General features: G+C 38.0%; 1 protein-coding gene across 7 annotated transcripts in view; it reads left to right on the top strand.

Annotated features, from left to right (window-relative positions):
* The window catches only part of fryl (furry homolog, like), a 621,684-nt gene that overhangs the window by 209,180 nt on the left and 387,753 nt on the right, over window positions 1–24,751 (top strand). For all 7 annotated transcript variants that reach the window (XM_051927632.1, XM_051927631.1, XM_051927630.1 and 4 more), the window contains one exon: window positions 18,364–18,560. In XM_051927632.1, the coding sequence (XP_051783592.1) occupies window positions 18,441–18,560 (120 nt within the window). In that variant the 5' untranslated portion in view covers window positions 18,364–18,440. Of the gene's footprint in view, window positions 1–18,363; window positions 18,561–24,751 lie in introns of those variants that run through there.

Raw genomic sequence — 24,751 nt, 5'->3', positions numbered from 1 at the left:
CAACTATTTTAATATGGTCTGTGCAGAACAGATTAAAGAGATACTCTTGTCAGTTGCTTTGTGCACAAACTCAAATTGGTGTCACAAGCTACTCTGAAAATTCCAATAATTGCCCGATTGCTGATCCTGGTTAGGCGTGTTACAAACATTTTCCACAGTAGCAGTACAGCTACTGCAGTCACGGCCTAAAAGAGAAGCATTGTTTACTGCATTTGCCTACACACAAACTTGTGGCTGATGTGGTCACGCAAAGAAATAGTGTATTGGCAAAGCTAGAAAGGTTTTTGGAACAAAGGTCAGCATCTCAGAATACATACAGTATAGGCAGTGAGGTTGCTCCCAGTGTAACTGGCATGCAGTGCACTTGTCTGCAACACACCTGCCTACTGTTTTTAATGGAGTGACTCATCAGAATTACCTGGAATCACTCCCAGGTGTGGTGGAAATCCATTATAGGGCTCTGTTGCTCCCCCTGGCAGCCCCTACGGAATCCATCAGGGCTATAGCACTCTCCAGCTCTGCCCAGGAGGGCTGCATTCTACTGTCTCAGGGGAGAGTGACTGTCAGTAGTGTCCAAGGCGGTGTGCAGTCTGGGTGCCGACACAGATCTTATACGCGTCTTAGTCATCACCGTGTGAGCGGTCATTATACCCACGTCTCATCGGACTTCCTGCTACTCGTTTGCCTTCCATCATATCCAACAACAATATTGAAAAACTGATGAAAAATTGTAAAGGTGTTACATAGTACAGCAGGTATCTAGTCTAATTCTCCAAACGTGTATTTCAGCTAAAATACCATTTCATAAGCTAATTCTAAAATATTTGCTCATTCACAGGAGGAGTGCATTAAAACAGATTTGAGCTTTTAAATTGAAAACCCACCTCTCTCCTAATTCATTGCTTATTAAGCCACATATTTGGTACTTCTGGGATTTTCATCATACATACTTTCTACCTGATAATGATTTTGCATGCCTTTGTTTGATGTTTAATTTCTAATACATGTCCCTCAGACCACACTCTGCAGTGTTGATATCATGTGAAGCAGATGACGGCTAATTAATAACAACATTTATTTATATAGCACATTTTCATACAAAGAAGTGGCTCAAAGTGCTTTAGATAATGAAGAAAAGAAAAGTAAAAGACAAAGTAAGAAATTAAAATAAGACAACATTAGTTAACATAGAATAAGAGTAAGGTCCGATGGCCAGGGAGGACAGAAAAAACAAAAAAAAAACTCCAGACGGCTGGAGAAAAAAATAAAATCTGCAGGGGTTCCAGGCCACGAGACTGCCCAGTCCCCTCTGGGCATGAGATGAGATATTACTATGCAGTACTCTTGACCAATAGATGGGACACTGGTCTTCATAAACTCATTCACATTTCAGGCATGCTCCAAATTCATTCAAATAGGAATTTTTTTGGAAATGATTTATATAACAAAGTTTTACCAAAAATACCAGTTTGGAATGTTGTGTGCATGGAAGTGGATGCCTGACATTTGGTTTATGTGACACAAGTAATCACAAGTTTTTTCATGGGTGTTTTGGCTTTGTTTCCTGTTGTTCAACGTAATCCCCATTAAATTATATCATGAATTTCTTTATCTTCATTCTATACAAACATGAGATTAACAATTTTAACTACAAGTAGTATTAGGTAAGTAGCAAAAAAAATAATTAATTTTTGGATGGAATATTCCTTTAGATATGTTGTCAAAAAAAACCAGTTGACTTTATTTTTGGGTAATTTTAGTGAAGTTCATACCCTTTGATGCACAGAAAATAATCATTGAGTTAATTTGCAAGTGTGCCTTTTGCAGATCTTGTGAATTGTTCTATGTTGCTGTTCTTTTAAGTTTTTCCCCTTCCTCGCCACCTTACCACCATAAAACCCCAAAAACTGTATGTCATTATGACAAGTTAAATCTGAGACCCATAGTATAAGGCTAGCTTGTCACAGCCAGTAAAGAAAGAAAAGGGTGTGTTTAAGGAATGAAGAAAACAGCTGCTGAATCATGCTAGATAAGCAGTGTAATACAGTATATTCAAAAGACTTGTGATATCTAGCTGCTGTGCCTTTTAGTCCTTTATATGTTCTTCATCTGCTGGGTGTTGAGGATGGTTTATAAACCTTAGTTAAAACTGATATAATAATAGAATTTGAATGCCTTAAAATGATTTTAATAAAAATAAAGCTGTGTCACTTACTGTATGTGTGTGTCATTTTTGTAATAGTTCAACAATTGTAATGAAGAAAATTAAAGTGAAAGTGGTGAGAATTATTAGCTTTTGTCGCTGAAGCATATTAAGATGGTGTATGCTGTGCATGGTCCTACTTTATTTGAATTAGAGGTAAATTGTGTGACAAATAGCTGAAACAGGTTATCTATCTTTATTCATCACCTGATAAATATTCTCCCAAAGCTGTAAAATCCATTTCTTTTGTCAGCATAAATTATTTTAGTCCAGAAAATGAAATTGAATATGTTTGCAATTATTCCTGTGAATAATTATAATAAGAATTCTGTTTCTGAAATTTATATTTTCAACACGTGGAAGACAGAGAAGTTAATAGTTAATGCAAGTCTTAATATGTTATTAGATATAGGAATAGCACCTATATTATTTGTACACTTTCCCTTATCCCCTGCTGGTGAGTTGTTTAACAGTGTTACTGAAGATTTTAACCTTTTAATAATATGCTACAATATTTTACTGAACACACAGTTTTAATGAAGCTCTCTTACTTTACATTGTGTATTTGAACAATTGTTGTAAACAGCTGCCAAAAAGACCCATTCTGAAGTGTTTCAAAATTTGACATACACATCTGTAGAAAAGCCACTCATGGGAGTCAACATTAAATCTTGTTTTGCACTCATTTTCTGTAATATGAATGCGCTTTGCACTTTCAGTAGTGCAGGAGGAATAAACTCAGTCTTTAGTGTGACCTTTATAATTAATTCTCGCCTGCTTGACTACTTAGATATTAGGCATCAATTTAATGAAATCAGCAGACCAGACAAACTGATGTTCCTAACTGTTGACCCTGGGGGCAATGGAAAAAGCATGTTGAGTGTGTAGACCACCTGAAGTCACCATTTTTAGTTGGTGCCAACCCGCTTGGTTTGACTAGTTGGCTGCATTTGTATGACTGCATGCAATAAAGGTGACTCTAGCCATTTCATGTATGCATGTCCATAACTAGTTACCCTTAATACTTAAATATGAAGAGATATCATAAGCTATGCTGCTCAGAATTAATATGATTTATTAATATATAATAATTTAGTAACATTGAAATGTTGTTGCTAATTCAGTCAAGATGAGAATTTTTGTATTTCCTACTCAGAAGTGATAGTCTTGTGAATTATAGTTTACATATGGTACAGAAGTGATGTTACCATATATTGGTAAAAGTCTTCTTTACAGATTGTGAGGTTTTCTGAGCAAAAGCAATAATGTGCTCTTAATTGATTTTATTGATTTTAGTGAAAGAATAATGCAGGTAAATACTCTGATACAGGTTCAGCATCCCTACTATGAATTTCCAAAATCCTAACATGAAACTGCTGTTCAGTTCCAACAATCGTGTAGGAGTTGATGTGAGGGTTTAAGAATTGGCAGCTGTGTTTATGAAAATATTAATTGTAAAATATGCATTTCAAATAAATGATGTGACACATTCCATTAAAAAAACTACTGTTAATCAGCTGATAACGAAGAACCACGTGAAGTGCAGATTTCAGTACTTAAAACACCCAAATTGTTTCGTGTACCTAACAACACAAGCACATCATCCACCTTCTGACTGCATATCTAAATGAATAACTAAAGGAAGTTAATACTACTGCCTAATTGAAAATACAGCTATGCCTTGCCAGAATATAAAACTGCAGCGCAGTTCGGTAAGTGTGTGTATATACAGTGTGTATGTATATAATATATTTTATATATATATATATATATATATATATATATATATATATATATATATATATATATAATATTTTATATACAGTGGGGCAAAAAAGTATTTAGTCAGCCACCAATTGTGCAAGTTCTCCCACTTAAAAAGATGAGAGAGGCCTGTAATTTTCATCATAGGCATACCTCAACTATGAGAGACAAAATGAGAAAAAAAAATCTGTTGTCTGATTTTAAAGAATTTATTTGCAAATTATGGTGGAAAATAAGTATTTGGTCACCTACAAACAAGCAAGATTTCTGGCTCTCACAGACCTGTAACTTCTTCTGTAAGGGGCTCCTCTGTCCTCCACTCGTTACCTGTATTAATGGCACCTGTTTGAACTCATTATCAATATAAAAGACACCTGTCCACAACCTCAAACAGTCACACTCCAAACTCCACTATGGCCAAGACCAAAGAGCTGTCAAAGGACACCAGAAACAAAATTGTAGACCTGCACCAGGCCGGGAAGACTGAATCTTCAATAGGTAAGCAGCTTGGTGTGAAGAAAACAACTGTGGGAGCAATTATTAGAAAATTGAAGACATACAAGACCACTGATAATCTCCCTTGATCTGGGGCTCCACGCAAGATCTAACCCCGTGGGGTCAAAATGATCACAAGAACGGTGAGCAAAAATCCCAGAACCACACGGGGGGACCTAGTGAATGACCTGCAGAGAGCTGGGACCAAAGTAACAAAGGCTACCATCAGTAACACACTACGTCACCAGGGACTCAAATCCTGCAGTGCCAGACGTGTCACCCTGCTTAAACCAGTACATGTGCAGGCCCGTCTGAAGTTTGCTAGAGAGCATTTGGATGATCCAGAAGAGGATTGGGAGAATGTCATATGGTCAGATGAAAAAAAACTCTACTCGTCATGTTTGGAGGAGAAAGAATGCTGAGTTGCATCCAAAGAACAACATACCTACTGTATAGCATGGGGGTGGAAACATCATGCTTTGGCACTGATTTTCTGCAAAGGGACCAGGATGACTGATCCATGTAAAGGAAAGAATGAATGGGGCCTTGTATCGTCAGATTTTGAGTGAAAACCTCCTTCCATCAGCAAGGGCATTGAAGATGAAACGTGGCTGGGTCTTTCAGCATGACAATGATCCCAAACACACCGCCCGGGTAACGAAGGAGTGACTTCGTAAGAAGCATTTCAAGGTCCTGGAGTGGCCTAGCCAGTCTCCATATCTCAACCCCATAGAAAATCTTTGGAGGGAGTTGAAAGTCCGTGTTGCCCAGCGACAGCCCCAAAACATCACTGCTCTAGAGGAGATCTGCATGGAGGAATGGGCCAAAATACCAGCAACAGTGTGTGAAAACCTTGTGAAGACTTACAGAAAACGTTTGACCTCTGTCATTGCCAACAAAGGGTATATAACAAAATATTGAGATGAACTTTTGTTATTGACCAAATACTTTTTTTCCACCATTATTTGCAAATAAATTCTTCAAAAATCAGACAATGTGATTTTCTGGATTTTTTTTTCTCATTTTGTCTCTCATAGTTGAGGTATACCTATGATAAAAATTACAGGCCTCTCATCTTTTTAAGTGGGAGAACTTGCACAATTGGTGGCTGACTAAATACTTTTTTGCCCCACTGTATATATATTTTATTTATTTATATAATAATATATTGTGGAACTTGACCCGGACACAGACAGGCAGACACGTTAAAATTACCCCACATATGTTTATTGTGGTCTTCCATTATTCACAATTATGTTCTCACAAACCCCAATACCCCACAGTTCTGGCCAACACAATGCCTTTTCTTTATCTTCAGACCACCTCCTTCTCTCCTCCAGAAACCTCGTCCTATCTTCTCTCCTGACTCAAGTCATCGTCTGAAGGGAGGCGGCCCTTGTATATAAGCACCTGGATGTGCTCCAGGTGTGTTCCCGGCAATCTCCCACTCCGGGTGTCCCTGCTCGTCTCCCCCCCCCAGCACTTCCGGGTGTGGCGGAAGTGCTGAGGTCCAGGGTCCTGCAGGTATTGGGGTGCCCCCTGGTGGTGACCACGGGCCCCTATATATATATATATATATATATATATATATGTATATATATATATATATATATAATAGAGAGAGAGATCACAATGCTTATCTAAACTCTATTTGGTGTTTTTGTGCCTTATTGTGATGCAGTAATCAAAATGACATGGAAGATATTGTAGCTAATATTATACATTACAATCCCTGTTAACTGGCCTCACATTAATCGTCCGACGGATTAACCAGCCTGTTAAAATAAAATAAAATTAAAAAAAAAAAATTTAAATCCTGAGTTGTTCTTTATATTATATATATGCACTTCCTTCTTTCCTGAAAGGTGAGAGGGCTCCTACTTTCAGAGTGATTTCCGTTTACACATTCCTTTATAAATTTTCCACGATGCCTTCTTCTTTCTACCTGGCGGCTCCCCTGCTTCTCCCATCGGGCTTCGCAACAGGGGAGTCGCCCTACCTGCAGGTGCAGCTGCCTTCCACACTGGCCCAGTAGCCCTCTGATCCCTGGCTACGTCGGGCTCCATCCGGACCGAGACTTGGGTTCTTTCACCAGTGGCCAGGGAACTCACGCTGGGGCTTAACCAGCCCAAAGACTCCACGACTGCCGCTGCCTTTCAATGGCCAGTCATCTTAAATACCGGCCACTCCAGCTCTGTGACTGCTCAGCTGGAGTGACCACTTTCTTCAGCCCCACCGAGTGTCGGCCAAACACTCATCTGCAGGGGTTCACCTCCCAGCTGCCTGCCTTTGCTCCATCGAATCTGCTCTTGCTCACTCGTTTGCTCTCCTGCACCGGCTTACCTCTATCTGCTTCCTTCTCCTTTAACCTCCCGTTCTTTCCTGTTCTCCCCCTAGCGGCCTTGTGCTTCTGTTTATCATGGGGATGTGGATCAGATGTGGCAATTAGCAGTTCCTGGGAACAATTACAGATGCAGACAGCTCCTCACTTGTGCACTTAAGCTAGGATCGCCCGCATCACTAATTCCCCTGGAACCATTCGGCCACACATACTCACTAAGCTGCGAGTGTGGCATTTATTTATTTAAAAAGTGGCCTTTTTGACTTGAGCTGTGGACCCACTACACCACACTGTCCAGTTGTTGTACAAGAAAAAAAACCTGTGTGCGAAATCCTGGATGAAGACTTGTGGATATGGTTTCTTCAGGAACGTTGAAGAGGTGCAGTACATACCTTCCAAATATTTTTCTACATGAAAATAGGTATGCATCGGATTAACCAGCCAAAACGGCAGCCGGCTATGGGTCCAGTCCCGAGGTGGCCGTGTAAGAGGGATTGTACTGTATTGTGGATAATATCTATATTACCTTTTTGTTTTCTCACAGTTCCATTTGCAGACTCCCTGACTGTAGTAATTGAGGTTGGGTGTTTTAGGAAGATGATACATGAAAAATAATATTGCAATTCTGAAATAATTTGGATCCCAGGCATTTCAGATGAGGGATGCTCAACATGTATTGGCAAATGAAAATCAAAATCTCTTATTGGCTACTGAAGACTTTATATTAAATTTTCAGGAAGTACATTTGTAATTGTAGTTTTCCAAGGAATAGTGGGTACTGTCTGGTTTAGTTAAATTCTTTTATGTTCCGTTTTACAGTTATAGAGAGCGTTACTTATATAATTACACTGGATATCTGTAATATTCTATCTAAGCTGGAGAAACCGGATAGCTATTCCAGCTGACAGATTTTACGTGAATTACTTTCTTTTGGCAATAATTGTTTAATGCATACACACACAATGACTCTGGGTGTCATTATTTCTTATATAAATCCCTGGCTTATATTTTTTCTCAAGGCACTTCATAGTTGTATTCCTGACTTATATCCTTCCTGCTTCACCAATTAGTGATTTCTGTTATGTTTATGTATCACAGGAGTTTGCCATGTATGACATCTTACTTTCCCAATTCATTTTGTCAATGTGAATATGTGATGTTAATTTTAGGAAAAATGTGTGGTTGCTGGATGCATGTATAACACAGTCCAAAGATTTACCCTGATTTTGAAAATAAAAAGAAACCTAAACAAATTATGCTTGTATCATGTCACTCTAAGTACAATCTAGCCACAAAAATAGGCCTTTCTTACTGACCTAGTTACAGCGGTAGTCATTTGATATTATGGGTGAGATAATAAGCCAATATTATGTCACAATTCCATTAATTTGAGGAGCATTTTTATACTAATTTGTCCGACGTGGAGTAACCACTACAAATGAAGTTTAGGTGAATCTTCCCTTGTCTGATCCACAGTGCATGAATAAAACAATATTTCTTGTTGCTTTTCTAGAACTTTAAGTAAACAAAGTTGTGCATTTTTAGGTGATTCTCCAGGACCAAACATCAAAAAGGGTGTTCACTGGTCATGCTGCTAGAGAACTGGGAAAAGAGTATGTATTTAGGTAAAGAGTTTTAGCCATATATAGCTTTTCATTTCCCAGAAATAGTATATATATATTTTTTTATTTTGTAACAGGTATGTGTTATAATACTGAAGCATTGTTAATCAGCAGTGGCAGGAGGAATGTTATATTTATGTATTTCATTCATCTCCCATCTCCAAACAAGACTGAAATGTCACATGCACTTGACAATGTAAAATAAAGGACACTTTTTTGTACTTCTTTTTAGTGTATGTATGGATGGGCTGGGTGTTTTTTTATTTGGTATGTCAGTGAGAGATTTAAAAAAAAAAATCTATAGAAAAATATAAAGATTGATAGGGATTTGGCTGAGGTCATCAACATTTTCTGTTGTAAATAAACATGGTGGAGGTATGTGTGTGGGTGTAGGTGTGTGTTGTTGTTTTTTTTGTGGGAATGCTGTTTGTTTAATTTTTAAATTGTTTTCTTCTCCTCCTTTGGAACCTTGGTATTTGTCAGACTTGCATGTTGTAGTTTAAACTTTGGAGATTAGATGAGAGATTAAACTAAATTTCATAACTTGCTTATTCATCTTAGATACAGAAATAGTACACCTTGCATTTCTTATATCTTTAATGAGAACATAAGTGTGACAAATGACAGGAGAGTTGATGAAGCTTGTTTGGTTATTGGATAACTGCAGTTCTCACATTCAGCATTTTACGATGATATACTTTCAGACTTAATCATAAATTTGAAAAATCACTATTGAATAATTTATTCACAGTTGATCTTGTGAATCTGTATCCTGCTCAATTATTATGTGTAGATTTTTTGTTCATCTTCATGTGTATAGATGTCGCTCTTGTGCCTGTTAAGGCCTTCTATGAAAAAAGCACTTTACTATATCACATAAAATGTTTTGTTCTCTAACTGAAATCAGGGTCTTTGACACATAAATCAGCAACAGACTGCTGTCACTGTCCTGCTCCACTGACAGACTGAGGAGATTGTTCCTCTCTCAAACTATGCGACTCTTCAGTTCCACTCGGATTGGGGTTGGGGGTTAAACGTTAACAGTATTCAAAGTTATTGTCTGTTTTTACTTGCATTTTTATTACTCTTTTAATATTGTTTTTTTGTATCAGTATGCTGTATATATGAGATTAATAAAGTATCTATCTATCTATCTATCTATCTATCTATCTATCTATCTATCTATCTATCTATCTATCTATCTATCTATCTATCTATCTATCTATCTATCTATCTATCTATCTATCTATCTATCTATCTATCTATCTATCTATCTATCTATCTATCTATCTATCTATCTATGTGTGGACTGCTGAACATCCTACGTGACAATCACACTTTAAAAACCACTGGGCACCTGTGGCGGATGTGTTGCAGAGAAGCGTACTGCATGCCCGTCACACTGGGAGCAACCTTGCTGCCAATTTACAGAGCTGCTGAAATGACTTGCTGTTGTTCCAAAAACCTTTCTAGCATTTCCAGTGGGCTGTTCCATTGCGTGACTGCATCAATCACAAGTTTGCATGTTGGCAAGCCCAATAAACTTTGCTATTCTTTAAGCACAAGGCTAGCTGTACTGCTTGTATGTAAAAAGTCTGCAACACGCGTCAGCTGGCAAACCAAGTGGGCTTTGTTGGAATTTTCAGCACAGCATGTGGTACAAAAGTGACCTTGAAGTAGCTCCATAATAGCAGCGTTATCAGTTACTAGCCAACCCGCGGCGTACCATACGCCGCATAATCAGGCCGCTTTTTTAATGATTTTTAAGCACAGGGAAAAAATTAACATTTGAAAAATCCGGAGGAGAGGGGAAGGACGCCCATTACGCCCCATCCATCATGCTAGTCTGCTGATTTCTCGTTCAGTAACCTGTGAGTAGTGATGGGCGGGGTGAAGCCTCGCAAAGCATCAACACGTTTGAAGCAATTGTGTCGGAAATCGTATCAAAGCTTCGAAGCATTTGACACTAACCTCTCTCGTGACACCTCCTGGCCATTTTCATTAACGTTACAGAAACTTATGATACACTTCAATGACGTCTGTTAAAAGTCGTATTGCTTTTATTTTTTCGTAGCTACAGACTGACAATGAAGAGAAAGGTTCGTCAGCAGCTTCTAGTGTCTGATGTCTAAAAAATATAAATATAACTAACGCCGACAGGCAGAATGCACTATACGATAGCAAGAGTTAAACAAAATAAGACGCCTCACCTCATGCATTCCCGGCTCTTTCAATTAGTTTTTACTTTTGCACTGTATCATTATAATCGCTCCTGTTATTAGTATTATAATTAACCCTGATCTTTTCTTCAGATCACATTTAATAGCCTTAAATGTTTTCTTTAGTCTGTCTTAATTAAAACGGAGTAGACAGAAAATAAAGGTTTATCCCTGTACTTTGCCATGATATAGGTAAGCACATTTGAGAAAGAAAATGTGAAATCCTTAAATCACAGATGTCATTATTCGATCAAGTATTAAAATCTGCAGTGCTTCGAAAGCTCGACACAGTGTCGAAACCTTAGTATCGAGCGGCCCATCACTACCTCTGAGTCACGTAGAGTTTTGTTGTTTGCGATTCTGGCTGCTTTTCGCGTACTGAGTTGTTCCGGAGTCACAGTTGAGTAACAGTTTTTTAAAGTCTTTTAAGCACAGGGGAAAAAATGAACATGTGGCCCGGTGCATTCTTTAACTGCCTTGTGGCGCTGTAGTAGTACGGCTGCTTTGCAGTAAGGAGACAGTGGAAGATTGTGGGTTCGCTTCCCGGTTCCTCCCTGTGTGGATAGCAAATTATCCGCGACAAACAAACTGTTTTACACACTGCAAACCAATCCGCGCCACTTTTTCAATGTTTTTTAAGCAGAGGGAAAAAAATGAACATTTGGAAAATCCGTAACGCTGCTTTCAGTAAATACAATGCACACGCGTTTAATTTGTCAGCCACTTTTTGCCAGCTGTCTTTTCTGGTTTGGGCCGCTTTTGCAGTGTTACCTCTTGTGTATATTATATCTTGAAATCCTTCGAGTTGCTAATTAACTAACTAACACCCACCCACTCAGCTTGTGTGAAAAAAATGCGCCCGTTCTTTCATCATTTTGTTGCAGCCTATCAAAGACTTGCTGATCATGTTTTGTAGACTCAATATATATTGGCTTTTCACTCGGCGCGAGGGCGCGCATTCATCCCGGATTATTACATCCTGCTAGACTAATCTGCTACACGGCTGCGTTTGAAAAACCGACTTATCCCGGATGAGTTTCACCGGCATTAATGATTAGGAATCTGGTTGGAACAAAACCCTGCAGCCACAGGGGTTCACCAGGACCGAGTTTTGCAAACACTGCTGAACAGAGACAAAACCGACTCGGGTGAGGAGTGGGGGCGGGCAAGTAGTTGCAGCTATTGATTATTCAGTGTTGTTTGCCTGGGTGTCTGATCTGCTCAACAGGATCATAAATAAAAGGAAAACAATGTGAAGGCGATGTCACAGGTGATCCTGTGGTATAGCGGGTCCACAGCTCTCCTTCAAAAGCCCATTTTTAAATAAATAATCATCGCACTCACAGTGTAGCGAGGGGCGTGGAAGTGTGGCTGAAACGGTTTCAGGGTAGACTCGTGCTTCGGGCATTTCTCCCCTGTGCAGTGTGTGAGCGAGCAAGTGAGAGGAGAGAGAGAGAAAGCCGGTACGTTAAGAGTGAGCGAGAGCAGGCTCGAAGGCAATGTGTTCCTGTGGTATAGCGGGTCCATAGCTCACCTTCAAAAGGCCATTTTTAATCAGGCGACTGACAGTAGTGGAGTCAGGCACAGAGAAGGTCAGCAGCAGAGAGAGTGTCTTGACTGTTGCAGGGCCTGAAGCAGGTGAGACGCTAATGAAAAAGAGGCACAGGGCTTATTGGTTTTTAAAGACTGCTTCCTTCATTGTGTTTTAACTTCAGTTTTAAAGGATTGCGCGGTTCTCTCTTGCACTGCCTGTGTGTGCCTCTGTCTCTCTGTGGCGCTGCCTCTGTGTGTGTGCACGGCTCTCTCTCGCACTGCCTCTGTGTGTGTGCGCGTGGCTCTCTCTCGCGTACTGCCTGTGTGTGCGCTTGTCTCTCTCTCTGGCGTTGCCTCTGTGTGTGTGCGCGTCTCTCTCTCTCTCGCGCTGCCTGTGTATGCCTCTGTCTCTCTCTGCCGTTGCCTCTGTGTGTGTGTGTGTGTGTGTGTGTGTGTGTGTGCGCCTCTGTCTCTCTGGCGCTGCCTCTGTGTGTGCCTCTGTCGCTGCCTGTGTGTGCCTCTGTCTCTCTCTCTGGCGCTGCCTCTGTGTGAACCAAGATTCCACTGAGGTTGACTAATGAAAAGTCAACGTGGCTCAGAGCTGCAAGTGGACTGTGGCACAGACAAACAGAAATGACGGCATGTTTTTCGAGGCGTCGCGTCCAAGTTGGTGGGCGTGACTGTGATTTTTTTCGTCGTATCCAATGGTCTAAGAGTTGGAGCTATGGCTCCTTCCTGCGTGCGCCATTGGCGTCTTACTTGTCGGCGGTTTAGTGAATCCACGCCCCTTCCGGCGTGCTTTCCATGGTCGGCTACTTGTCTTCTGGCTTAGTGAATTATATATATAGATTATATAGATGTTTTATAAAATAGATGTCATTGTATTGCATTAAAACAAGGAGCCCCCCATAATATGTGTGGACATATGTTCTTAAACTATGGTGAATTTTGAATGACTACAGTACTGTGAAAAGGCACTTTTTTTCTTCTTAAATGTCTTTCCAGCTACTATGTAGATACCCTTCAAATAAGGTGATACTGAAATTTGTCACATCAATATAATGTTTTCTATGCAGTAATTTCTAAAAAAAAAAAAACCAGTAAAAGCTACTTCAAATATATCAGTGCATGCTAATTCAGACAAGAAGAAATCATTATTGAAATGGGACATTGTGATTCAGAATCCAATCAAGACATCAGTGCTGATATGCAGCCCTAATTAATTTATAATTGAAGAGTTGCCGACAAATTCTTCTTTGCCAATGACAAGGATCTGACTCCTAGTTCCCTTTTCTAGGAGGTTAATTTAATTGCACACTCCTCTTAACACACTGAACTTTTTTTCCACCTGCAGACTTGTAAGCTGAAGTCTGTTTTATTGTTTCTTCATTGAAAACATTTTTATGAAAATAGACAATGGGTTTTAAAAGAAAAAAAAAATTGTTTTATTCTGTGTATTTACTATCTGTGATACACTCTAAATTCAGAGTTCCTTGTTTGGAGTAAGTAATGTGGAAATACCCACACCATGGTTTGCATCTATGATGAATATAGCGAATGACATTCAGAGTTGCTCGACGGAGAGCACTTGACCCTTACCTTTTGTAAAATACCATTTACCTATTTTCTCCCCAGCTTTAACCATTCAGCATTGAGGAGGTGGGGGCCTCTCAACTGTTAATGTAAAAGTAACCTGAAACTGAGTACTTGGAGAAAAAGGTCCATCTAACTGAGAAATAGCTTCAAGTATGTTTACAGTTCGGAACAGCTGGAGTGGTCTATTGTCCACTTCCAGCATTTCCCAGTGAAGTGTGGCATGGTGCAGTGCAGAGTAGGGGCAAATGGTAATGGAGGTCCATAGTAAGTGCTATGTGATCAACCATCTGTGGCATAATACTTCTTTTTTTTTTGGACAATTTATGTAAGTATGGAGACAAGATTCTTCCAAAACCAATACTTGATTGGATATTTTTCTTTGTTTCATCCTCCAATTTGTGAAATCAGTGGTGTACATACCTATATTATTCACAAATATCGTGGCTGCTTGAATTTACAACCACTCCGTACAGCTTTTTTGGAACTGCTAAGATTATATAGGCTGTGTTAGTGCTGGGCGGTATATACCGGTTCATACCGAAAACCGTTTTTTATTTTTTTTATGATATGGATTTTTCTTATACCGCAACACCGGTTTAAATTGCCTAAACGATGTTCGGAACGTGGTGCAGCGGGAAACTGTTCAAGTGGGGACCTTTTTCACTGCTACACCGCTAAACACAGATTTGTTGCGCGGGGGCTCTTTTTCACTGCTACACCACCAAATAGGTAGCGGTAGCGTAGGTATTGCGCAGTGAAAATGGACAGAGAACATTCCGAAACTGAAGCCGACGATAAAGTTGAACATGATGACACAGAAGAACTTTTGCCGAAAAAAGGAGTCATGTCCGTCGCCTGGAGATACTTTAGTTTTAAAAGGTCAGATGTGTAAATACTGTTTCTATACTACTGGATAATACTGCAAGCCAAGTTGTACTTGTTTTATTTGTTTTCAATACAGTGTAATGTATCTGGGTACTGTGTAATAGTGTGACGACATGTTGACTTTATTCTCGACATTTCCACTTTAATCTTGACGCTTATGACGAGAATAAAGTCGACATGTTGACTTTATTCTCGTAATTTGTCATTAAAGTAGAACATCGTAAACTAAACTTCATCGTAAAATGAATATTTAATTTACTAGATTTTCTCAAACCCCATCATAAGTTATATAGCACATTAAATGCTTTGTGTTAAGTGTTCTCCGAGATTCTTAAAGTGACTTCTTCTTGCACTAAGAGGAGGCGCCGTAGCGATCGCCGCACAGAATACATTCACTTCATGATCTTCCTGTTCTCTGAACATTTAGAATGCTAAGATAAATACTTAATATAATTTTCATGGTGAAATGCATTAAAGAATGCATTAATCATATGGCGGCACGGCGGCGTGCCTGCCTTGCATTTGCATGTTTTTCTGGTGGGTTTACTCAGCGTGCTTCAGTTTCCTTTCAAAGTCATGTAGGATGTGGGGTTTTGTTATGTTATATTGACCCTGCTAGTGTATGTTTTGCTTGTATTCATCCTGCGATGTGCTGGCGACTCGTTCAGAGATGGGCGCAACTCTGAATGGATGGCATAATTAAACATGTATAACGAAGATATTTTTAAAGTTCTGAACACTCTGTGGGCTAAGTTTATAACTAGTTTTAATTTCACAAAGACGTTTATCGTGTGGTGATTGGTTATGTGGTGAAAGAAAAAGGAAGGATAGGAACTGGGGTTTTGGTACGTCAGATAGAGACAGCATGCATGCAATAAAGATAGCCCGCTCAGAAGAACATGCAATGAATTCTGTGTTCGTGTCTCCGACCACCAGATCACAAACCCAACATTTACACAATATTTAAGTTAAACCTGTGCGATAGCCATTCATACATCCAGTTTTTTGGAGCCTCGTCACACCTGCCATAAAGTTCTCTACACTGAACATACACCTGGGGACCCCTTACTGCGAGGGAGCAGCACTACAGCCTCACTACCGTGCATGTGTAATACCTGCTTTAATGCATTTCATCATGAAAATGATATCAAGTATTTATCTTAGCATTCTAAATTTTCAGAAAGCAGGAATATCATGAAGTGAATGGATTCTGTATGGTGATCGCTGCCTCCTCTTAGTGCGGAGGAAGTGAGTTTAAGAAGCGTAGTGATTAACAACTGGGTCGGGAACACTTAACACAAAGCATTTAATGTGCTGCATTAATTTATGACGGGGTTTGACAAAATCTAGTAAATTAAACATTGATTTTAGGAAGTTTAGTTTACGACATTCTACTTTAATTATGAAGTAAACTATGAGAATAAAGTGGAAATGTCGACTTTAATCTCAACATAAATGGCGAGAATAAAGTGGAAATGTTGATTTTATTCTCGACATAAACGGCGAGAATAAAGTGGAAATGTTGACTTTATTCTCGACATATAGTTTGTTTTTTTCTTCCCTGTGTCCGAATTGTTTTTTTCTTCACCGTGGCCCTAATACGATTCCGTAGGGCTATACCACAAATAGCATTATAAATGCAAGTTGCAGGTTTATTATTTATGCATATAGCTTAGCTTGAAGCAAGGTCCATATTAATGCAGTTTGCCTAAATGATGGTACAGTTGGTAAGATGTCATCACCAAGTTGCACTTGTTTTATTTTATTTTAATTTGGTGAATACTGTGTAATACACCTGGGCTTGAAGTCTTGAAGTAATAGTGCAACTATCAGTAATAATACTATTATTTATTTTATTGTTATTATTTATTAGTTTAAATATTATGCAGTTTAATGATGATAAAGTTGTTTAAAAAGTCATTTTTAACGTGTCAGTGGACAGAGATTGTTAACATTAACAGAAAGTGTAGTTGGTTTACAAAAAATATTTACTATTTATTCCTTTTCTAAGACATATTCAGTGCAATACAACTTTTGACAAGCACTTCTGGATATTTTACTAAGTCTAAATGCCTCTTTGTATGGTTGAAAATATGTTGTCAGAATTATAGTTTAAGTTTTTGCAAAATTTGTTCAATAAAAAGGTTCTATATTTTGACTGCATCTGTCATGCAATGTGGTACCTTCTCCATTAGTGCCACCCCCTTGAAAACTATCACTTTATGGGGCAATGCAAACCTGTATTAATACTTGTGTGCACATTAAAATGTTTTTTTTGTACAATGTACAATACTCTTGACAGTGGAATAGGTTATTCGTAGCCAGTAATTGCAGTGGAAAATGTGGTTAACATCCACTCATGTATGGGGAAAAAAATACCGTGAAACCGGGATAATTTAGAAAAATACAGTGATATAGAATTTTGGTCATACCGCCCACCCCTAGGCTGTGTTACATAGACTGCATAAATGTATATCAAAACCAATCAAGACTGCTACAAATTGCATCACTGACATGTGTTGTAATTTACCAAAAGAAGCTTTAATTTATTATGATTTTGATTTTTTTTCCTTAATTGGAGGCATTTGTATGATCAGCCAGTGTTTGAGGGTTGTATACTAGACACAGACATAACGAAATGAAGTTATGTGACCATTGCACACATTGACATAAAATTGAGCTTCAATATTATTAAATTAGTATTTTATAAATAGATCTGTAGTCTTGCAGTGCTCTCTCTTTCTCTCTTTTTCTTTATGTATTTGAATTGTTGTTTGAATGCTGCATCATAGTAAGACATTAACATTTTAAGTGGCTAAGGCTTGTACTGTTTAATATTTGGAGTGGCGTCTTCAGTTTTGATGTGTTCGTTCATGTAGCCATTTAAACTTAGATATGTACATTTTCCTTAATTTGCAACTTGTTACTTTTAATGAATTAGTTTATTCATTGATTTTTTTTATACAAATAGTATCCTTTATTATTACTTTTTAGCATCTTTTTCATATTCTGCATTTTAAAAATATGAAAGATACAGCTAGTGTAAAAAAGCATTATGTGTAAAGGAACTTTTGAAATTGCTAAGAAAGAACAAAGGTGTTGAGGTGAGGATAGGTATATTGGTAAAGGGGCCTTGAGAGGAAGCTGTAGTAATAATATGTTGCAACAAAATGTGCTGAAACACATATAAGAGAACCCTTTTATGAAAGCTACTATAGGCACGTTAATTCCTGAGGAAATAATCTTTTGAACTTACTGCTCACATTATTGTACTTAAATGGTTAGCTGTAAAAAAAAAAATTGGGAGTGTGCTCCCCTTGACTTTCCAAGTTATTGTGTTTACACACAGACAGACATAATTTCAAAAATGGTATTTTCAGACACAGGAAGGTCTAAAATGTCAAGATTCATCAAAATCTTGCGGTCAAATTTTTTTTTTTTTTACATTTCCTATTCGTTCTCTATATGTGGAATTTTAGGAGTCAAGGAGGTTTAAAATGTCAAGATTCATCACTCTCAAGGTTGATATTTTTTCACTATTCCTGTAATTTCTCAGTACTATATATACAAGAAATACAAATGTACTTTTGTTATTTATTGAAATTTGTTTTCTATAGAAATAAATGATCTGAATAGTGAAATCTTCAGATGTGAATTTAAGCATTTAGAGAAATGAGTACAATTAGAATATAATTTTTCTTTTAGCATCAGCTCCAGTGAGCAACATTAATAGACGTCGAGGTCCTCCTGGCTACAGCTCTGCCTGGGATAAGAGTGCCATCATGTCTAATATCACCATTGACCCAGAACTCAAACCTGGGGAGTATGTCATCAAGAGTCTGTTTGCTGAGTTTACAGTCCAAGCTGAGAAGAAGATTGAAGTTGTGATGACAGAGTCTCTGGTGAGTGCTACTATTTAAAATTGCTTGCATTTTCTTCTTATTTTTATTCTTTGTCGTATGTATTTTTGCCTGTATTTACAGATTTCATATCTTTAAGGCTGTGGGAATCTGTTCAGACTTCTTTCCAGTTGGTATTGTGCATTTATATGCTCTGTGACACAGGTGTGATAGAAGAATGTGTCGGCTACTGTGATTCATTTTAGAGAGTGTGATGCTGTGTTTGATGTTCTTCCAAATAAGTTGTTGTCATGTTGCTTTATTTTTGAAGAAAGACATCACAATGTTTGTGCCAAATGTACCCTTAAGCTCCTGTAACACCACAGATGTTTTCAGGCCTAACCTTCATTTATATAATCTTAGCAAGCCAGGGATATTAGACATCCTAAGCAACTCAGTCAGACAGGTGTGTTAGTAAGTATGACTAAATAAAACGGTTTGACTCAGTTCTGAGTTGCAGAGCGGGCTCTTGTACTTGAGAGAGCTGACATCCAATGAGTGCACATTTAGAAGTATAATGTACAATGAATTAAGTCTCTTACAGAGGTAACATCATCAGGATATGTTTAATATACAGATGCTTGTAGCTCAAGACAAAGTGGAGGTGTTGCAGTTAATTGCTAGGTCTGAGTTAAACAACAAAAGAATCCCAGTTGACTGCTCATTGTCTTTTGAGTTTCTGGCTCTTAAACTAATAATGAAGTTTGGTTCTATCTTTCTTGTTGTTCTCACTCATCCCCCAAAGTACATTGGGTCTCTTCTCGTCTCATCTGACTGAATAACCCACTTAAGTTCACTGTTCCAGACAGTTAGTTTTCTTGTTGATTTTAACATCCATATTGACATTCCTGTGTGTAAATTTAGAAATGAATTCTTGTCCTTGCTGGACTGAATTGACTTGGTGCAACATTTTCTTGCCCACTTTGGTAGTGATATATTAGACCTGATCTGCACATCTGACTTACCTGTCAGCAACATTTATAGCAGTGATTTTGGATTCTCTGACCATAAAGCAGTACTTTTCACTGTCTCATTACCTCTCCCTCCACTTACCTCTAAACGTCAAATTTCTTTCAGTAACCTTAAAAATATCCATCCCTCTATCCTTTCTGGACTGATTTCTGATCTTTTTCTGACTTCCCCTATTCCATCTACACTAGATAGACTTGTTGACTACTATAGCTCAGACCTTCATTCATTATTAGATAAAGCAGCTCCTTTGAAACATAAGGAGTTTTCCATTAAGCATGTAGGTCCATGGTAAAACTCAGAATTATGGTCTATGAAAGTAGCTGGCCGACACCTTGAGAGAATGTCACATAAGATTGGCCTCAGTGTGCACATCTGGGATTTCTCTGACCATTAAAGGGCTTACAGACATGCACTTACTGCAGCCAAGAACATGCATTATGGCAGAATAATAGAAAGTGGCCATGATAACCCGCGTGTTTTGTTCTCTGTAGTTAAACTACTTCAACCTGCATCTTGCCCAATTATCTCCTCTACTGAAGTTTGTGAAAAATTCCTCCACTTTTCCATAAAAAATTAAAAATCAAAAGAATTCAACCAACACAAATCCATCATCCATTTAAATCTTTCTCTGTCTTCCCACTCCATCCAGCTCCTTTTCTAAATTTTCACCAGTCACATTTGCATTTGTTGATGACCTGCTTTGCAAGATGAGACCAACTTCTTGTGTACTGGAGCCAATCCCCTCCACATTTATTAAATCCTGCCTTCACGCCATAATCCCAACTGTTTCAACAATGATAAATACATTTTAAATTACTTCTATAACCACAAAGTTAAAAAAGTCTGGTCTTGATGCTAACAATCTTAACAATGTTTTGCCTATTTCTCACTTACCTTTTCTGTCAAAAGTTCTTGAGCGTATTGTAGCCTCCCATCTCACCAATTACTTAACTTCAAATAAATTAATGGAACCCCTGCTCTTCTGTAGCTACATATGCTTCCTCTTGGCCATATTATTCATAGTTTTGGACTGTGTTATAATTTTTATACAGATGATACTCAACTCTATTTCAATGTTAACAGTGAAACTTCATCAGAGCTTTCTCAGCTCAGAACTTGCCTCTGTGAAATTACAGCCTGGATGGAGTATAACTCTTTAAAATTAAATTGCTCTATCCAGTGTTATCTCATTCCTTGTGTTTTCTAATGCTGAGAAACTTGTCCATGCTTTTGTCACATCACCTCTTCGATTATTGTTACTCCCTACTAGCATTTGCCACTTATGATCTTATATCACAGCACCAGGTAATTCAAAACTCTGCTGCAAGAGTCCTTTCATGAACCAGCAACAGTGAGCATGTAACACCCTTCCTGCTTGCCTTCACTGGCTCCCTGTGTCTTACAGGATCTAATATAAAATTCTATTAACAACATACAAAGCTTTAAATGGCCTCACACCAGACTACATTAGTGACCTTCTGCATCACTATGTTCCTGTTAGCCGACTAATGTCCTCTGATTCTGCCAATCTTGTTGTGCCCCATACTAACTTGTACTCTATAGGTGACAGTGCCTTCAGCTCTATAGCACCCAGACTTTGTAATGACCTCCCAAAATTAATTAGATCAGTTGACTCAGTTTTTTAAAAACAATTTAAAACTCATCTTTTCACGAAGGCTTTTAACTTAAACTAATATTTTGCTCCTTCTTTCAGTTTACCTCTCTGTCTGGATGCCCAGGATAATTTGTGTGTGTGTGTTATATCACATATTTTGTTATTTGTTCAGGCTTTTCTTTTAGTATTGAAGTTATTATTTACTCAGGGGTATTGCATTTTATTCTATTTATTGCTTTGTATATCCTGTATTTAAGTGTTCTATGCAGAAATTATTTGTATATTGTTACATATAACCTGCTTTGATTTCTGAGACTCTGTAAAGCACCTTGATCTTGGGAAAGGCACTATATAAATAAAATCTAATATTATTAATTATTATCAATGTATACCATTCGCTGCAAGGAAAGAATGAAATGAGGATTGTGTGTCCATTTTCTTCTGTTTGTCATACTGATAGAATAAAAAGGAAAAAGAATGGGCTGATTTTGGGGATGAGCTCACCATACCTGGAAAGCATTTGTACAGGAGTTGGCACCGTCAGGTAGCACATTAACAGGAGTTGGATAGTCCATTATCCCCTGTGATTGCTAATCATGTAATTTGATATTTTCAGGGTGATGAGATCCAGCAGCTGCAGTCGTTATTTTTGACACACTTACTGACTAGAAATTGTGCAATGTGCTGCCAACCTTGGCTAGTGTCCATATGTATCCCTGTCTTCTTGTTGAAGAATTCATTTTAAAGTAAAAAATGGGATCTACCATACTAATGCTGTTCATAATTTTGAGTACTTCTAACCTAATATGATTCGATTCTATCAATCTCTCATCTTAGCTCATGTCCAGCAGTCCTAGAATTAGTTGCTCTTCTCTGAACTTTATTTTATGTGACAGTGTTCTGGATGATGCCTCACAAGTATCTTATATAATTTAACTATAAATCTTATATAATTTAAATGTAAACTGTAATTTAACCCTTGTAAGTTTTAACTCTAAAACAGAAAGTCATCCACCATGAGTCGCCCACATATCCAGTGAGCGGCGGCTGGTGACGGAGGGCGACTGTTCACACAGCATTTGAGGTGACAGAGCAATCTGAGTGCGGGTGCGTAAAGCATGAGAAATAGAAAGCAGTTTGTGTGCCACCTTTCTTCGTGCTTTTTGTATATCAAGATGTAATTCAAACAGCTGAAATCACAATGTACTGGTCAACAAAACGTTTACCATATGGACAGAAAAATCACGAGTGAGTAACGTTTCAGTTTATTTCTCAGGTGTTTGCTTTTTGTTGACAGCAATTCACCTGCCACTTAGCACAGGAGAAATCGTTTTTACTTTCTCATATACAAAGTATAGAGAAAGTATAGTAATCATGAAAAAATTCGACCTCGATATTTTGATGAATCTTGATGTTATAGACTAACCAGTGTCCAACAATACTGTTTTTGGAATTGTGTGTGTATAAACACGATAAGTCAAAAACACAACTAGATAGATGGATGAAATTTGGCATGTGGTTGTTACACCACAATTATAGATCTGCATTAACTTTTGGGCCAAATCCATCACCTGGAAGTGGTACTTTACCCGAACACATACTCGATTTTTTAAAATTTTTTTATTAATAGAGCTGCCGAGTCTAATTTATTCAACTTTACTTTTATAATAATTGTTCAATATATTATTAATTTGATTTGTTGTTTCTGGTTTCTTAATGTACATAATATAAAAATATAATCATTGTCTTGCAGTTTACTCCTCAAATATCCATCCCCATATCTGAGTATACAAGAAAGTCGAGGGGAGAGCACTCCCAGTTTTTGAAAATAAAAAAGCACTGATCGAGAGACTGACTAGGTCATCATACAAGATCAGAATATTGTTGCTGGCCAATCACTTTTGCTTTAAAAACATCGTTTAAAAACAAAGCGATACAAACAAAGGTAGAGAGTCTAACAAGTGATGAAAACTAAACATACTAATGGATTTTTGTATTTATTCCATATTTTTTAATTTGTCTTTTTTAGTTCATATTCACAACTCAAAATACCTGATATTGTGAAAGTAATCCATTAGCAGAATTATATATTCAAATATTTGTCTCCCTTTTTTCAATGTTTTTCTCTCTTTCTCAAAACAGATATGAAATATAATATTCTTTTTGTTCTTAACATCAGCCTTATCATACATATTGCATACCAGGGATTTTTCCTGCCTTGCATCCAAACCTGCTGCTGTAGGCTCCAGATTTCCTGCAATCCTACTCTGGATAAACAGGTTTAGATAATGTATATGTTGTTTTTAATCTCAAACGCTGTCTCTGTTGTTTTATGCCTGTCCGTACTCCTATTACCTGCTCTGCTCATTATGGGTTTACTGTCCTTTATGATGGTCTATTCAAGACTCACTGCCCCTAACCTTGACACTAAATGCTAGGTGGGGTCTGCACACTCATTCAAGTCTAAGACCCTGTGATTTTCATGAGAAAATATTTTAAAAATTATAAAATTGTATAAAATTGTTCATATTCAGTGTCTAGTTTTGATTATGCTTGTTTTTATCAGACAAAAACAAAACCAGGCAGTGTAGTAAGCTTCCAATAACATTAAACTCATATCCAAATCTGTTAAGTGTACAGTTCTGTCTGACTGTGATACAAAACTAATGCCGTAGGTGCTCCATGCCATAATTACTAAAACTGAAACTAATATATATCTATAATAATAAAAGGCAAAGCCCTCACTGACTGACTGACTGACTCACTCACTGACTGACTGACTGACTGACTCATCACTAATTCTCCAACTTCCCGTGTAGGTGGAAGGCTGAAATTTGGCAGGCTCATTCCTTACAGCTTACTTACAAAAGTTAGGCAGTTTTCATTTCAAAATTATACGCGTAATGGTCATAACTGGAACCTCTTTTTTGTCCATATACTGTAATGGTAGGCAGCAAGATGGCCGTAGGAGACTGAGTTGCGTGTCGCGTCATCACGCCTCCCACGTAATCACGTGAACTGACTGTGAACTCAGTACGTAGAAAAGAAGGAGGAGCCCCAAAGAGCGCAGAAGAAAACATTCATTACACAATTGACAAGGCAGCGAAACAATAAGAAGCGAGTGAGTGACGCATACAAGCATCTTCATAAGACACGAGGTATTAAAAAGCACGGTGTAAACCGTAAGTCTAAATTAACTTTATAGAAACGCTCCCGCTGCCGTTTGCAATACCATATTCGCGAGATACAAGTTTAATGAGAAGACACGAGGTATAAAAAAGCACGGTGTAAACCGTAACCTTAACTTTATAGAAACGCTCCCGCTGCCGTTTGCAATGCCATATTCGCGAGATACAAGTTTCATGAGAAGACACGAGGTATAAACGACAGTTTGCATCACTTTGTAACAGAGTTAAAATTGCTGTAGCGAGAAACTTTTAACTGCCGGGTCTTAGCTAACATTAAATAAACCCGTGGACATCGCAACATCACACAAGAGAGTGGCTCACGTGAAGTGACTGAACGCAGCAGGAGTGATCACTTGCATTAATCAAACCTGTTCAAAAAACACATTACACAATTGATAAGGTAGGAAAAGAATATGAAA

This window comes from Erpetoichthys calabaricus, chromosome 5 (assembly GCF_900747795.2).
Source record: "Erpetoichthys calabaricus chromosome 5, fErpCal1.3, whole genome shotgun sequence".
Lineage (NCBI taxonomy): Eukaryota > Metazoa > Chordata > Cladistia > Polypteriformes > Polypteridae > Erpetoichthys > Erpetoichthys calabaricus.
This window is presented reverse-complemented; position numbering and strand designations above follow the sequence as displayed.